The sequence below is a fragment of the Fundulus heteroclitus genome, unplaced genomic scaffold (genome assembly GCF_011125445.2).
Source record: "Fundulus heteroclitus isolate FHET01 unplaced genomic scaffold, MU-UCD_Fhet_4.1 scaffold_63, whole genome shotgun sequence".
Classification (NCBI taxonomy): Eukaryota; Metazoa; Chordata; class Actinopteri; order Cyprinodontiformes; family Fundulidae; genus Fundulus; species Fundulus heteroclitus.
Genome location: NW_023397066.1, coordinates 1,013,296 through 1,030,132, shown reverse-complemented (window position 1 = coordinate 1,030,132; position 16,837 = coordinate 1,013,296). Strand labels below are relative to the sequence as shown.

The 16,837-nt window shown below is 39.8% G+C and overlaps 2 protein-coding genes across 5 annotated transcripts in view; both read right to left on the bottom strand.

Moving 5' to 3' along the window:
• Positions 1-16,837, bottom strand: part of LOC110367888 (zinc finger protein 239-like) — a 51,701-nt gene that overhangs the window by 29,362 nt on the left and 5,502 nt on the right. For 2 of the 4 annotated variants that reach the window (XM_036133464.1, XM_036133465.1), the window contains exons 2-4: positions 11,483-12,601; positions 10,134-10,685; positions 8,880-9,326 (exon numbers count right to left, since the gene is read on the bottom strand). In XM_036133464.1, coding sequence (XP_035989357.1) covers positions 8,880-9,326; positions 10,134-10,685; positions 11,483-12,601 — 2,118 coding nt within the window. The remainder of the gene's footprint in view (positions 1-8,879; positions 9,327-10,133; positions 10,686-11,482; positions 12,602-16,837) is intronic. The other 2 variants (XM_036133466.1, XM_036133467.1) reach the window with 2 other exon arrangements.
• The window catches only part of LOC118561424 (gastrula zinc finger protein XlCGF57.1-like), a 29,750-nt gene continuing 20,372 nt past the window's right edge, over positions 7,460-16,837 (bottom strand). The window contains exon 3 of the mRNA XM_036133490.1: positions 7,460-8,738. Coding sequence (XP_035989383.1) covers positions 8,089-8,738 — 650 coding nt within the window. The 3' untranslated portion in view covers positions 7,460-8,088. The remainder of the gene's footprint in view (positions 8,739-16,837) is intronic.

Below are 16,837 nucleotides of genomic sequence, written 5' to 3'. Positions count from 1 at the left end.
GAAAACATTCATCAAGTGACGGATTGCAGTGGATCAAAATTTCCTCTTTATATATAAATATAGAACAACAACCTTAAATCATACATGGGTTGATTTATTTGACATTACAAGGACAGAAAATAATAAAAAATGATAACATATAGAAGAAAACCTGAGCAGGTTTCCTGTGGTTTTCGTCTCGCTCCGCTATCGTACCGATGTATGGCAGGAATATAAGAATATAAGAATATAGGGATAGGACTTTGGTCAGTATTCCTTTTGAAAAGACCTGCTGTATTTAGCTAACTTTGATAAATTAATTCAAGACAGATTTTAGAATATCAAATCCTACATTTGATTTAAAGATCTTGGAGAGACGTAGTCCCATTTACTATGAAATTAAAGAAAATGTAAGAAGTCTGGTTATTAATAGATGAATACCTTGGGTTGTAAATCTGTCTAATAATTTTTCCTCAATGCAAAATTAAAAGTTTCCATCTGCATAAGGGATTTGTGCTAGTCTTTAATGAAATGCAGTTGGAGGGCCACCTAAAATCTGTCCAGGGGCCGCAAATGGCCCCCGGGCAACACTTTGGACACGCCTAGTGTAAATGCTTTGGGCTCGTTGAACTTGATAAATCGCTATACAAGCACAAGCTGTTTACGCTGACAGTTTGTCAAGATTTACTGAGCTATGATGCATGTATGTATCTATAGGCAGGCACTATGCTGCAGGGAAGCTTCATCAGAAGACCTGATCCCCCGGGTAGGGTACACTTTGCGGAAGCAACCAGGAAGCAGAGCCGTAGTTTAACACACCTCTCTGCAGCTTCTGTACTGTTACCCATCCATTATCCTATTGAGACGGTGTCTTTCCCACGGCCAAAACTTAACAGATCAAAAACTTATCTAAAAGGAACAAATCCTAAAAACCTAATAAAAATCAATACGGTTCACCTTGAACCTAAAAATAAAACAATTAAATGTGGTCTATTAAATATAAGGTCTCTCCCTCCAAAGACTTTGTTAGTTAACGAATTGATTTCTTATAAACAGATTGATTTGTTTTGTCTCACAGAAACCTGGCTACAAGAGGACTACGTTAGTATAAATGAGTCAACTCCCTCCAATTATTCAAATTTCCACATTCCCAGATCTGTGGGAAGAGGAGGAGGAGTGGCAACCATCTTTCAGTCTGATTTATTAATTAGTCCCAGGCCAATTAATAACTACAGTTCTTTTGAACATTTAACCCTCAGTTTCCCTCATCCAAACTGCAAAGCAATAAAACCTCTTCTGTTTGTTGTTTTGTATCGTCCACCAGGCCCTTACACTCAGTTTTTGGATGAGTTGTCAGATTTCTTATCTGATTTGGTGTTAAATACTGATAAGGCTATTATAGTGGGTGATTTTAACATCCATGTTGACACAGAATGTGATAACCTTAGAGTAGCCATTAAAACTATCCTAGATTCAATAGGTTTTGCTCAAAATGTGCATAAACCGACGCACTCTTGGCTCCATACTTTAGACCTTGTGCTGACATATGGCATTGATTGTGAAGAATTAACAGTATTTCCTCACAACCCTGTCCTATCTGATCATTTTTTAATAACATTTGAGTTTAATCTAACTGAGTTCTCCACCCCCAAAAGAGGGTTCCATTATAGTAGATCTTTATCGGATAATGCTGTATCAAAACTTAAAGAGTCTGTCCCCTTTTTAATATCCTCCGTATTGCAGAAATGCCCTGTAGATGGCAGCAATGTTGTTTCTTCCAATTCACAAATAGATGTCTTTGTAAACAGTATGACTTCGTCATTGCGTTCTGCATTAGACAATGTAGCTCCCTTGAAAAAGAAGGTGATTATTCACAGGAAGCTGGCTCCTTGGTTTAATTCAGAGCTGCGTTCCTTGAAGCACAATGTTAGGAAATTGGAGAGAAAATGGCGCTCTACACACCAAGAGGAATCCTACCTAATCTGGAAGAACAGTCTATTGTTGTATAACAAGACCCTTCGCAGAGTTAGAGCAGCATATTTTTCATCATTAATTGAGGAGAATAAGAATAATCCTAGATTTCTCTTCAGTACAGTTGCCAAACTTACCCAGAGCCACAGCTCTGTTGATCCATCCATTCCCTTAGCTCTTAGCAGTAATGATTTTATGGGATTCTTCATAAATAAAATTGATTCCATTAAAAATAAAATAATTGGCATCCTCCCAAACATGATTACCTCGTCCTCAGTAAGTGAGGCAGCATTGGAGGAATCCTTAGAACCTGCGCAGTGTCTGAACTGTTTAAAAGCAGTAGAGCTTTCTGAGCTATCTAAAATTTTAGCTTCATCTAAACATTCTACCTGTATGTTAGACCCAATCCCAACCAAGTTGTTTCAGGAGGTATTCCCTCTGATCAGTGGTCCTATTTTAGACATGATTAATCTATCCTTGGTAAATGGATATGTACCACAGGCTTTTAAAGTAGCTGTTATTAAACCTTTACTTAAGAAACCATCTCTTGATCAAGATGAGTTAGTAAATTACAGACCTATATCTAATCTTTTTTTCTTATCTAAAATTCTTGAGAAAGTAGTTGCTAATCAACTATGTGAACATTTACAAAGTAATGACCTACTTGAGGAGTTTCAGTCAGGCTTCAGAGCTCATCATAGCACTGAAACAGCTCTGGTGAAGGTCACTAATGATATTCTCATGGCCTCAGATAATGGACTTGTGTCTATACTTGTCCTGTTAGATCTCAGTGCTGCGTTTGATACAGTTGATCACAATATTCTCCTACAAAGACTTGAGCATACTGTAGGGATTAAGGGAAAAGCATTAGTCTGGTTTAAATCTTATCTGTCGGACAGATTCCAGTTTGTTCATGTTAATAATAAATCTTCCTCAAACTCTAGGGTCACTTGTGGAGTACCACAGGGTTCAGTCCTTGGACCAATTCTATTTACTATATATATGCTTCTGATTGGCAAAATTATCAGACAGCATGGGATTAATTTCCACTGTTATGCTGATGACACTCAGCTATATTTATCCATAAATCCTGATGAATCCAATCAGTTACTTCGACTGCAGTCATGTCTTGATGACATCAAAAGCTGGATGACTTTAAATTTCCTGCATTTAAATAGTGAAAAAACAGGCCTGCGTGTGTTTGTTTTTCTGAATGTCATTGTTTCTATGTAACTGTATGTATGTATCTATTTAACTAAACGTTCGTCTGGGTGAACTAATTCAGTTCAAATTATAAATCATGGTTTCAAAGATGTTCATTTGTTTTGGGAGAACTGCAGCTCCCTAATTCAGATGACATTTTTAGCATGGACTATGTTAACTAAAAACTAAAGAAGGAAAAAGAGAGACTTCAATAACAAAGTTTTTTTTCCCACATTAAATATCCAGGCTGAATTAAATTGATACACGGAGAGATTAACATGGCTTAAACGAAAATATTTCAGCTTTGTTAGAAAATTTTAACTGGCAATGAGCTGTACATAAAAGCTCGTTGGGTTTACTCCACTACAGAAGTAGACAGTGACCCCATTTTTCTGAGCCCTAAAGTAATATAAAATTGCTGAGATTTTATTGCTTATAACAATAGTGATTCATCACAAACTAGTCCATTTAAAAGAAGTTTAGAAATACATGATCTTGGATTTAAATAGATGTAAAAAAAAAACAACTGTGCTTTGGCTTTGAACAAACCTGTATGGAACTAAATATGGTTGCTTTTCTAAGGGTTTTCTATTCATTTATTTTATTTCTTTTTTACTTGGAACTTGAATGCAACTAATGAGAAATTTTGAGAAGTGTCAAAATATCAGAAGGCGTCATCAGTTACAAAATCATCTGATGTTACCCAGTTATGCTGAGCTGAGGCGAACCTCAGAGGGACAGTATAACCTGAAACAGGACAATAGATATGATAAACAACTCTGACCATGATGTAAACATTTGAATGTTATGATGAGGCTGGGTCTGTGTGTTCTGGCCTGGGGCACGGAAACTATGTCAGAGGGAAAAATAAAATAAAGCCATCTCCTGAAGGGTTAAATTCTAATTCTAATCTCAGTTTGTTTTGGGCAGTCTTCTCAATGTATTTATGGGGAAACCCTTATCATTTATAGAGAAACACTAGAAGCTCAGAAACCTAAAAGACAAAATCATTGCTTTAAGGTTTAACCCTTGACCAATTGAGATTTGGGAAGTTATGTATAAATAAAGATATTACTAACAGTAAATACACATGGTCAATGGATCAGAAGGATATCAAAAGTTTGTAATAAGTCAAAAACCTATGTCGTATTGGAAATGACATAATTGAGCTCCTTGGGAGACAATTTTGTTTTTTGGTTATTTATTTTGTTTAGTTTTTTTCTTTTAGAGATGTTTTGAACAGAGTTTCAAAAGAAAGGTGGTGTCTTAAAAATGTTTGTTGCTTTATGCTATTAACAGTTCTGTCTTTCTGCTTCTTTTTCTTTGCAAAGAAACCTGGTCAATATGATAGGAATGTGCTAACAGAGAGATTTAGTCTCATTTTAGACATTCTCAGATGCGAGAGAATGCAGAAACAGTGCGACAGTGACATGGAGGCTGATCCTTGGGACAAGGAGAAAAGGTGATGTCATTGACTTCAGCCTGATCCAGTTTTGAGTTTTATTTTGTCAGAGACAAAGTTTGATTTATTTTTTAATTATTTTATTTCTTTTATGTTTGTCATGTTAGAGGGAACACAGCGGTTAAAATGTTTGTGACTACTTTGCTCTAATTTCTTTTCAACCTATGGAGTTTTCTTTGGCAAAAAATGCTGGCAAAATTAATTCTGTTTGCAGGCGTGAGGACTGGAGGATGGACTGTTGAAGGGAAGGAGAATGTTGTGCTGCTGAACTCAGACATTGAACTGAAAATGGACAATGGCAGGACTATGACTGAAGCATCGGACAACCTTCGACAAAAAACACAGATGAGTTCTGCAGACACGACTTCATGCATTTGACTTCAGATTTTACTTTGTACACAATTAAAACAAAACACACATTACGAAACACATTAAGATTATGTAAAGGTGAAAACTTTTAAAGAAGCAACTTGATGGAATCATAGAGCAACCTAATAAATTAAGTGGGTATTATATCAACAAATGAATAAATAAATGAATTAATTAGTTTTTACTATATAAGCAGAGTAACCTGAACCTTTAAACTACCTGCTGATGCGAAGGAAATTGCGAACACCACATTTAAAGAACATCTTAAAGTAATGGATAAGGTTGCAGAATTAGCATAATGACACATTCTGCTAACAAACATGGGTAAATTTGGAATTAAAGCATCAGTGTACAATTGTTATAATATTTATGGAGATTTAATATCTATTGACTAGAACACAAATAACTCAATAGTTCTTTTAACCAGATGTTAAAACATCTTGAGGGAAAATAACACATAAAACTGAGTTTAGCTAACTAATAACCTAAAGGGCTTTTAGGTCAGGATAATTTAATAATTTTCACACACAGGGGGGTGTGGAGACCCCTGGGGCACAGCACCCAGGGATGAGCTGCTGTGGTTTGGAGCTGTTGTAAACTTGACACAGCTGGTGGAACCAAGGGAGACGATGAGGTAGTCCGACAGGTTACCTGACACCTAACACTGACTGTAAAGGGTTTTGCGTTTTCAGGGTTGCTGAAAACAGAAAGTTTCAGAGAATCTTAACCTTTCCTGACCAGGCACTCAAAACACATAGATCAGATTACCGAGGCCTAGACAAATAGGAACATAGAGACGCGTTCATCCAAGAACTTCTTAATCAAAGTCCTTAATCCTCAGTTAAATAATGGCAAATAATCACATGTATGGTTTACTTTATTTTAGGATTCTTAAGTAGCTTTGGTTGTTCAACAATGATAGAACGTTTTCAAAAGAGCTTCTGTTCTCTCGGTTTAATGCAAGGCAAGCTGAAGTTGGAAAAGGCTTCCACATGGGAAGGTTTCCTTTTTCTCAGCTGGGTTTTCAAAATAAAATGGGAAATGACATGAAACAAATATGTTGATGAAATTATGTTGCACAGAACTTTCGACTGTCAGACAATGACAGTTAAGACACGCATTGGGTGCATTCTGTTAAGAATTACTAGGAAACTACTGCAAATACATTTGAACTTAAAGATTACTCTTTTAATTAATAATTAAATTGTATAATTCTGGGAGCTAAATAATTGTGCACAGAAATATATTGAATGTGAAAGTGCTTGGAGGATGTTTTTAGTAAATGACACATGAATGGGGGATTTGATAAGAACACTAATTACACCTTGTTTCTGTTCCCCAATAGAAACAAGGGCTCGTGTCTGCAGAACATCTTCACAAAGTGTTTTAGTAGGGAGAAATGCAAAATAAAATGCTAATGGCCCAATTAAGAACTGAACACTCATTACCATCCAGCTCAATCATCCCGCCTGCGAGGGGGAAACAAGAAGAGGACTGGGGATGAAGAAGCCAGAGAACTCTGATTTCTTATTCTTCAACGGGAGGAGTTGCCTGAAGAGACCCTAAGCGCGATTAGATTAATTTCTGCCTTGTGCCCTGAATGGCCAGAAGGCTTTCTTAACTTTGCATTCTTGACGTTCGGACTCTTCTCATATTGTGTTACTGTTTGTTTAACTGCTCTGTTCCACTGACTTACATGTTTGATTTTTTTTGTGTTAAGACATCCACACTGTGATGTCCCATTATGTTCAATATGGTTGTATGATAAAGAATGGAAACCGTTTGCTTCAGACACACAAAGACCTACGGTTTATGCAATGTTTTGCTTTGATATAGGAAGAACCAGTATCTGATTGGCTCTAAAGATCCTTTAATCTTAGCTGGTAATGGTAACTCCTAGTTTCAATACAGGGACTTCTTGCTCAGGATTGGCCGAGAGCGGGATTTCACCTGGGGTCACATCAGTTTTTATCATCCTTTATAGAGGATGAGTTTTTCTGGTGAGCAAAGGCCCTGTCTGCCCTCTGCTCCCCCTCAATGGTACTCCTGGATTTGTAAGGTATGAAAGTGATGGATGATTGTCCATGGGAATGGTAAATGGAGAACCAAGTAAGGGGTTTTACAGGGTGGGGTAGAGTGGACGGATTCGACCTTGATTACTGAACAGGTTTAGCTTACCTAGTCTAATGTAAAATTCAAATAATGTGCGCATAGGGACCTAAAACAGGCCTTACTTAATTAGATGAACCCTAAATTGTAAATAAAAGCTAAACCTTTCTTCTTCTGTGATACAACTCTATGAAGCATTCATGTTGATCTGTACTAAAAGTTACAGCACTGCCTGGTTCCAACACGGGAACCGTCAATGATGTGGAAAATATTATTCAGCTGTATGGAAGATCACGGTTGCACCAAAGGACTCTATTAATAAGATGCTACTTTTTAAAAGAAAGAAGACATCATGAACGATTGAAGTGAGATGAGAAAAAGAATATATTAAATGATAACAGGCGGTGCATCTCTAAGGGCTGATGGCGGGCTCCACTCAAAGGGCGATTACTGAGCGACACATAAGTGCAAAAATAGCTCTAAGGCCGATCGGTCCAGCTCTGTTCTCCAAAAACAAAACAAACACAGCAATAAAAACAGATTACAATGTAGAGTCACTCCCACACATTAGAAATATTTGCCAAAGTTCACACAACTCTACGGAGTACTTTAAACGTTAACTCTATACCTATTAAGATTCTGATTCCAATGACGGGCCCACCACGTGTGTCAACACACAGAAAAATCAGCTGACGGCCTTCTCAACACACCAAATGTTGCAAGGAAGAAGAGTGCCCGTGCCCAGGATGTGTTATAGGTTTGGGTATGATTCTATCCGTGGGCAGTCCCAACCTCAGCTGTCATTTGCACCATCAGGGAAGTTGTAGTCCCAACTATGTTGCATGCTGTTAGTAGCAATTCATTAAGTTACAATTGCAAATTGCTGGTGGATGGTACTCTTGCACTTTTATTTGATGAGTAGACGAAATTATTTAAAAAAATCATGCACATACATATTTGATGAGCTTTTTAAATATTTGTTTGCCCAAAAATGATTACCTCTTACTTTTATGCATTTGTTTCATGTGAATATTCAACTTGCGACCTGCAGTGAAGCTCTGTCCACATATTCCACATGAAAAAAGTCTCTCCTCTTTGTGGACTCTCCTGTGAACATTTAAATGACCCAGCTGAGAGAAACATTTTCCACATGTCTGACAAGAAAAAGGAGTCTCGCCTGTGTGGGTTCTCTTGTGAACATTTAGAGCACCCACTTGAGTGAAACTTTTACCACATGTCTGACAAGAAAAAGGCCTCTCCCCTGTGTGGCATCTGGTGTGAGCTTTTAAAGCACCCAGTTGAGTAAATTTTTTTCCACATGTCTGACAAGAAAAAGGAGTCTCGCCTGTGTGGGTTCTCTTGTGAGCATTTAGAGCACCCACTTGAGTGAAACTTTTACCACATGTCTGACAAGAAAAAGGCCTCTCCCCTGTGTGGCATCTGGTGTGAGCTTTTAAAGCACCCAGTTGAGTAAAACTTTTTTCACATGTCTGACAAGAAAAGGGTCTCTGACTTGTGTGGATTGCCATGTGAAGTTTTAAAGAGCACATATGAGAGAAACTTTTCCCACATTTCTGACAAGAAAAAGGTCTTTCACCTGTGTGGGTTCTCATGTGACTATTTAAATGACTCAGCTGAGTGAAACCTTTTCCGCATGTCTGACAAGAAAAAGGCTTCTCTTCCACATGAGTTTTATAATGCCTTTTCAATTGACTCTTGTAGTCCCAAGTCTTACCACAAACATCACATTTTAAAGACATTTTGTTATTGTCAGTGAAAGACTCACTCTCTGACCCAGTGGAGCTGCTTCCTTCCTGGTCTTTGGACTGAACTACAGGAGAGATATGAAAGGAAAGCTGCTCAGTTCTTGGTTCTCCTTCATGTTCCTGAAGGGTAAAGGTCTCCATTAGAGCAACAGACTGCTTCTGGACAAGCTGCTCTCCCTCCTGACTGCTGCAGACATCCTCCTGCTCCATTCTAGTTGGTAAATGTTCAGGATCCTGTTGTTCATGTTTAAGCCTTGGAGAATCTGGCTTTTCATTTTCTTCTTTAGTCAGTGAGTGCCCTGGTTCCCCCGTTTCTTCAGTCAGAGGAGGTTCTGGTTCCATCTGTTCCTCTTCAGACCACTGAGGTTCTGCTTCCTCCTGGTCATGACTGGACCTTCTCCCCTGGTTGCAGAGCTGTTGGATGGAAGAAGCTTCCTCCTCCATGGAGACATGTGGCTTTTGGAGGTCTGTGGGGACAAAGAAAGAGATCATTAATATAAATTAACTGATGACTGTCTCATGCATCAGCCTGGTTGTTCCTGGAGATCCTGGACTGTAGGCGTCACACTGTCCATGTAAAATTATTCTGTTTGAGTAAATAATAAAAGTGAAAAGTATAATTCCAGCTGATACCGTATCAGCTCACTATGGGTATCAGCCAATACTCAAAGCTGCAGCATCATTATTGTATCATAAGTAAAAAAGATGTATTGGGATACCCCTACACCCTACAGTTGGCTTTGGGCAGCAGCGAAGCAAATTTGAATGCTTAAGCTTCTCAGGTTTGTTTGCCAGTGCAGCTAACTGACTGTATAGGTAAAAAAAAATAGAAAAAAAGGAGTGAAAATACCATGTCTGTTGTTTCTGCCTGCATATATAAATTGTGTTCATCCTGAGCCAGTTTCTCTCTCATAGAAGATTCTTGATTCTTGGTTAAATAATTGTGTTAACCAGCCAGTTATTGCAGAACGGGCCTTGATTGGTTTAAACGGGTCAATTACAGTCGGTCTAATTCAGCTTTTTAAAGTATTGGGGCAATTTGAAATAATGAAGTTTATACTTCCTGTTTTTTTGTGATGTCTGAGCTTAAAAAGCATTCCAATGAGACTGAAAGTGTGTTTTGAGTGGAAGCTCCAACTGACAACAGAGGTAGAGGACAAAATGATTCCTTGTCCACATTTTCCACATGAACAATCTCTCTCCCCTGTGTGAAAACACAAAGAACTCATGTGAGTGAAACTTTTTCCACATTAGACAAGAAAAAGGCCTCTCACCTTTGTGGGTTCTGTAATGATTTTTCAACTGACTTTTCTTCTTCCAAGTCTTTCCACAAACGTCACATTTGAATGACCCTTTCTTAGTGTCAGTGTGAGACTGACTCTCTGACCCAGTGGAGCTGCTTCCTTCCTGGTCTTTGGTCTGAACTACAGGAGACAAATGAAAGGAAAGCTGCTCAGTTCTTGGTTCTCCTTCATGTTCCTGAGGGGTAAAGGTCTCCATTAGAGCAACAGACTGCTTCTGGACAAGCTGCTCTCCCTCCTGACTGCTGCAGACATCCTTCTGCTCCCTTCTAGTTGGTAAATGTTCAGGATCCTGTTGTTCATGTTTAAGCCTTGGAGAATCTGGCTTTTCATTTTCTTCTTTAGTCAGTGAGTGTCTTGGTTCCCCCTGTTCTTCAGTCAGAGGAGGTTCTGGTTCCATCTGTTCCTCTTCAGACCACTGAGGTTCTGCTTCCTCCTGGTCATGACTGGACCTTCTCCCCTGGTTGCAGAGATGTTGGATGGAAGAAGCTTCCTCCTCCATGGAGACATGTGGCTTTTGGAGGTCTGTGGGGACAAAGAAAGAGATCATTAATATAATTCAACTGATGACTGTCTCATGCATCAGCCTGGTTGTTCCTGGAGATCCTGGACTGAAGGCGTCACACTGTCCATGTAAAATTATTCTGTTTGAGTAAATAATAAAAGTGTAATTCCAGCTGATACCGTATCAGCTCACTATGGGTATCAGCCAATACTCAAAGCTGCAGCATCATTATTGTATCATAAGTAAAAAAAGATGTATCGGGACACCCTACACCTTACAGTTGGCTTTGGGCAGCAGCGAGGCAAATTTGAATGCTTAAGCTTCTCAGGAGGTTTGTTTGCCAGTGCAGCTAACTGACTGTATAGGTAAAAAAAAATAGAAAAAAAGGAGTGAAAATACCATGTCTGTTGTTTCTGCCTGCATATATAAATTGTGTTCATCCTGAGCCAGTTTCTCTCTCATAGAAGATTCTTGATTCTTGGTTAAATAATTGTGTTAACCAGCCAGTTATTGCAGAACGGGCCTTGATTGGTTTAACGGGTCAATTACAGTCGGTCTAATTCAACTTTTTAAAGTATTGGGGCAATTTAATGAAGTATATACTTCTTGTTTTTTTGTGATGTCTGAGCTTAAAAAGCATTCCAATGAGACTGAAAGTGTGTTTTGAGTGAAGGCTCCAACTGACAACAGAGGTAGAGGACAAAATGATTCCTTGTCCACATTTTCCACATGAACAATCTCTCTCCCCTGTGTGAGAACACAAAGAACTCATGTGAGTGAAACTTTTTCCACATCTGACAAGAAAAAGGCCTCTCACCTTTGTGGGTTTTGTAATGCTTTTTCAACTGACTTTTCTTCTTCCAAGACTTTCCACAAACGTCACATTTGAATGACCCTTTCTTAGTGTCAGTATGAGACTGACTCTCTGACCCAGTGGAGCTGCTTCCTTCCTGGTCTTTGGTCTGAACTACAGGAGAGATATGAAAGGAAAGCTGCTCAGTTCTTGGTTCTCCTTCATGTTCCTGAAGGGTAAAGGTCTCCATTAGAGCAACAGACTGCTTCTGGACAAGCTGCTCTCCCTCCTGACTGCTGCAGACATCCTCCTGATCCCTTCTAGTTGGTAAATGTTCAGGATCCTGCTGTTCATGTTTAAGCCTTGAAGAATCTGGCCTTTTATTTTCTTCTTTAATCAGTGAATGTCCTGGTTCTCCCTGTTCTTCAATCAGAGGAGGATCTGCTTCCATCTGTTCCTCTTCAGACCACTGAGGTTCTGCTTCCTCCTGGTCTTGACTGGACCTTCTCCTCTGGTTGCAGAGCTGTTGACAGGAAGAAGTTGGTAAATGTTCAGGATCCTGTTGTTCATGTTCAAGCTTTGAAGAATCATGTTTTTCCTTTACTTCTTCAATCAGTGGTTCCTGTTCTCTTTGTTCCTCTTTAATCGATGAAGACTCGGGCTCCACATTTTCTACTTTAACCGGCAGAGGATCCGGTTTTTCAACTTCCTCTTTAATCAGTAGAGGTTCTGGTTCCATCTGTTCCTCTTTAATCCATGAAGGTCCTGGTTCTCCCTGTTCTTCAGTCAGCCAAAGTTCTGGTTCTTCCATTTCCTCTTTAATCCATGAAGGTCCTGATACCCCCTCTTCTTCAGTCAGAGGAGGATCTGGTTCCATCTGTTCCTCTTTAACCCATAAAAACTCAGGCTCCATATTTTCTTCTTTAATCAGCAGAGGATCTGGTTCCTCAATTTCCTCTTTAATAAGTAGAGGTTCTGGTTCCCTCTCTTCTTCAGTCAGAGAAGGATCTGGTTCCATCTGTTCCTCTACAGACCACTGATGTTCTGCTTCCTCCTGGTCATGACTGGACCTTCTCCTCTGGTTGCGGAGCTGTTGGATGGCAGAAGCTTCCTCCTCCATGGAGACATGTGGCTTGTGGAGGTCTGTGGGGACAAAGAAAGAGATCATTAATATAATTTAACTGATGACTGTCTCAGGCAGCAGCCTGGTTGTTCCTGGAGATCCTGGACTGTAAGCGTCAAACGGTTCACCTAAAATTAGTTTGTTAAAACAACTGGAAGGGTGAGAGACAAGGCTATCTCACCCGTTAAGGTAGGAATGCCAACAACAAACCTTTGGATCAATCCAATAATGTCCCATTGTGGCTCCTAGCTCCTGCTCTTAGCGCCTGTTCCTGTAACGACTCCATTGCGTGGAGGCGATTGGGTATTCCGTCATGCCCGCTGACAGGGGGGGACTAACGGGTCAATTGTCCCAGGCCCAAGACAGAGGGGAGGCCCAAAACGGACACTGACCATTAAAATACATGCAGAAGTAATTTTTCAGAAAATATGTTTTCTTTAAATAAGGGGCCCTTAGAACTCCCCCCACCCCAACATAAAATGGTTTGACCATTAAGACAACGGCTGGCTGCAACTTTGAAAGTTCGTTCAGCTGAAAACTAAGAATCACAGGTGCACAGAAAATAAAAGAGAAAAAGAGAAGATGACACCAAAGGCTTGAGGAATTTTATGAGTAAATATTTTTTTAAAACTGAGGAGGAGTTAGTAAATTACATACCTATATCTAATCTTCTTTTCTTATCTAAAATTCTTGAGAAAGTAGTTGCTAATCAACTATGTGAACATTTACAAATTAATGACCTACTTGAGGAGTTTCAGTCAGGCTTCAGAGCTCATCATAGCACTGAAACAGCTCTGGTGAAGGTCACTAATGATATTCTCATGGCCTCAGATAATGGACTTGTGTCTATACTTGTCCTGTTAGATCTCAGTGCTGCGTTTGATACAGTTGATCACAATATTCTCCTACAAAGACTTGAGCATACTGTAGGGATTAAGGGAAAAGCATTAGGCTGGTTTAAGTCTGATCTGTCAGACAGATTCCAGTTTGTTCATGTTTGTTCATGTCAAACTCAAAGGTCACCTGTGGAGTACCACAGGGTTCAGTCCTTGGACCAATTCTCTTTACTATATATATGCTTCCGATCGGCAAAATGATCAGACAGCATGGGATTAATTTCCACTGTTATGCTGATGACACTCAGCTATATTTATCCATAAATCCTGATTAATCCAATGAATTACTTTGACTGCAGTCATGTCTTGATGACATCAAAAGCTGGATGACTTTAAATTTCCTGCACCTAAATTCTGACAAGACAGAAGTTGTAATCTTTGGGCCAGAGTCCTCAAAAAATAAACTTCTTAATCAATCACTTAATCTGGATGGCATTAACTTGGCCTCTGGTAATGAAGAGGTTTTATTTTTGACCAAGACATGTCATTTAAACCCCATATTCAACAGGTTTCCAGAGTTTCCTTTTTTCACCTCAGGAATATCGCCAAATTAGAAACATTCTGTCTAGGGGTGATGCTGGAAAAACTAGTCCATGCATTTGTTACTTCAAGGATGGACTATTGTAATTCTTTACTATCAGGAATTCCACAAAATGCAGTTCAAAGTCTTCAGCTGATCCAAAATGCTGCAGCAAGAGTTCTGATGAAAATCAACAAGCGGGATCATATTTCTCCAATTTTAGCTTCCCTTCATTGGCTTCCTGTTAAATCAAGAATGGAATTTAAAATTCTTCTTCTAACTTATAAAGCCCTTAATAATCAAGCTCCATCATATATCAGAGCTCTGATTACCCCGTATGTTCCTAACAGAGCACTTCGCTCTCAGACTGCAGGTCTGCTGGTGGTTCCTAGAGTCTCTAAAAGTAGAATGGGAGGCAGATCCTTTAGCTATCAGGCTCCTCTCCTGTGGAACCAACTCCCAGTTTTGGTCCGTGAGGCAGACACCCCGTCTATTTTTAAGACTAATCTTAAAACTTTCCTTTTTGACAAAGCTTATAGTTAGAGTGGCTCATGTTACTCTGAGCTACCTTTATAGTTATGCTGCTATAGGCTTAGGCTACTGGAGGACATCAGGGTCTATTTTTCTCACTCTACGGATTTCTACTGTTCTCCAGTTTTGCATTACATTGAAATGACTGTTGTCATTTCAGCTTTTAACTTTTAGTTCTCTCTCTTTTTTCTTCATTACGGAGCCCCTCTGGTGACATGGGCAGAATTTTTTTTTTAAGATGTTAAGTCTCGGCCACGACTTACTAATGCGTGGCCACACTTAGTAAGTCGTGGCCACATTATATATATATATATATATATATATATATATATATATATATATATATATATATATATATATATATATATATATATATATATATATATATACATACACACAGGTTTCACGTGGCTCTTATTTTGAAATTCCACATCACATTTGGATGAAAGTTGTTGATGAAAGTTGTTATAGTATTCGCCCAAAACGTCCAATTCTGTAGCAACATTTACAACAAAACAGGTCAAATAGACTGAATGTAGAGATTTTTAAATGCCTCCATTTTTAAATCACAAATCATGTATATGGACTTTGATGAATAACTTCTGGAGATCATCTGTTATCTGTAAATTGAAGTAGTCAGCTGTAAAAGAAATCAGTTGTTTGAGTATTTTTTAGGCTAAAGAGTGTCACATAAAATGTCACAAAGCATAGAAATATATTTCATATAACTGATGTAAATATGTGTAAAAACAAGTGGTCGATACACCGCAAACATGCTGCTTTTATTTTGAAAAGTAACTCAGCCGTCTCTGCAGTAATCCTTAGCGTGACCAATAAAAACAACTGAGGGCTCACTTGACCACAGTCCTGAATTCAAGCACAATGCCTGTTTATTAGAAGGAAACCTATAAACAGAATGTCAAAGAACCGAGTCTTTTGACCCACATGCAAAACACACTGAGGAGGCAGAGATCCGAGGTTTTAAGAGTTTTAATAAATATAAAGCTCAAGACCTGTTGTGAGTTCTCCGGACGTCTGGTAACAGCGGGAGGTGGTAATCGCGGTATTATAATTGATTCGCCGGGGGAGTGATCGGCTGCTGCGGGGCACCAAAGACTGAAAAGCTGCTGTTGCCTGGACCAGGGGCGGAGGCTGCCAAGCGGATCGTCGGTTCTAGGTGGATTCTGGTGATCATAGAGGGTGCGGTAGCTGACAGATGGCAGCGTCCGAGGGGGCGGGGCAGGGTCCGGTCACTCGTGCAGCGGGGGCGGCAGCATGGAGGCTGTCAGCTGATCGGCGCTCTGTAGACGCCGAGACTTGCCAGGATGATCGGGACTTTCTGAGGTTTTCTTCCTAAGCAGCGGGCCGAAACAGGGGGACAGAAATTAGGCGCTTTCCAAGGCGTAGAAAGACTCTGGCCTACTGAGTCCTACCACTTAAGGCTGACACTTTGGCTATGAGGTGCTGACAGCAGCCTGTTTAAGAACCGTCCCCGCTGATGACGGAATGCAGATCACCTGCGAGAGGCACCTCCCTGCCTGTCAGCCGCCACCTGCGGAGAAGGGAGAGGAAAAAAGGCAGCGCCCAGCCCATGTACGCCTGCAGCACCCTGACACAGAATAGGAAGCTTTTTAGACTGGATCTGGTTAGCAGAACTGTTTTCAGATCCAGCGTGCAGCCATGACTGGTTCTGAATGAGGGATTTATCTGGCAGCCGCTCTCCCTACTTCCCTCTTGTGTGTGCGGTAGTGGACGGTACCGGCTTACTTTCACCACTGGTTAAAACCAAAATTATTTATAACTGATCGCTCTTCCTGCTGCTCTGTTAACATGAACTGCAGCAGGAATTATTACTGATGGCCACAAGCTGTGAAACAAGCTTAAACAGCTCCGCAGAAGGCGGAGTTTAGAGCTCTGTTAGCGTGAGCAGGTGAAGTCAGTGAAATGCGCATGTTACACGGTCAATGCCTGTAAGATGAGAGGTTTGCTTATTACCACTCTGTGTTTAATTGCAAGAGTTTGCAGGATGTCAAATAGTTTGTTCCAAGGTTGAAATACAATGAAATCAAGTCTATGTTCTCTATATTCCTTGAATGTATGCTACACCACCATAAAGGAGCTCCCTCACTAATAACTTGTGGCCACAACTTATCTATCTTGTGGCCACGCCTCAGTAAGTTGTGGCCACGACTTACTAAGGCGTGGCCACAACTTAACATCTTCAAAAAAAAATTCTGCCCATCTCACCAGAGGGGCTCCGTAACTTTCAGTACAACTTAAATAATAAAATATCTTGCTGACAAACATTA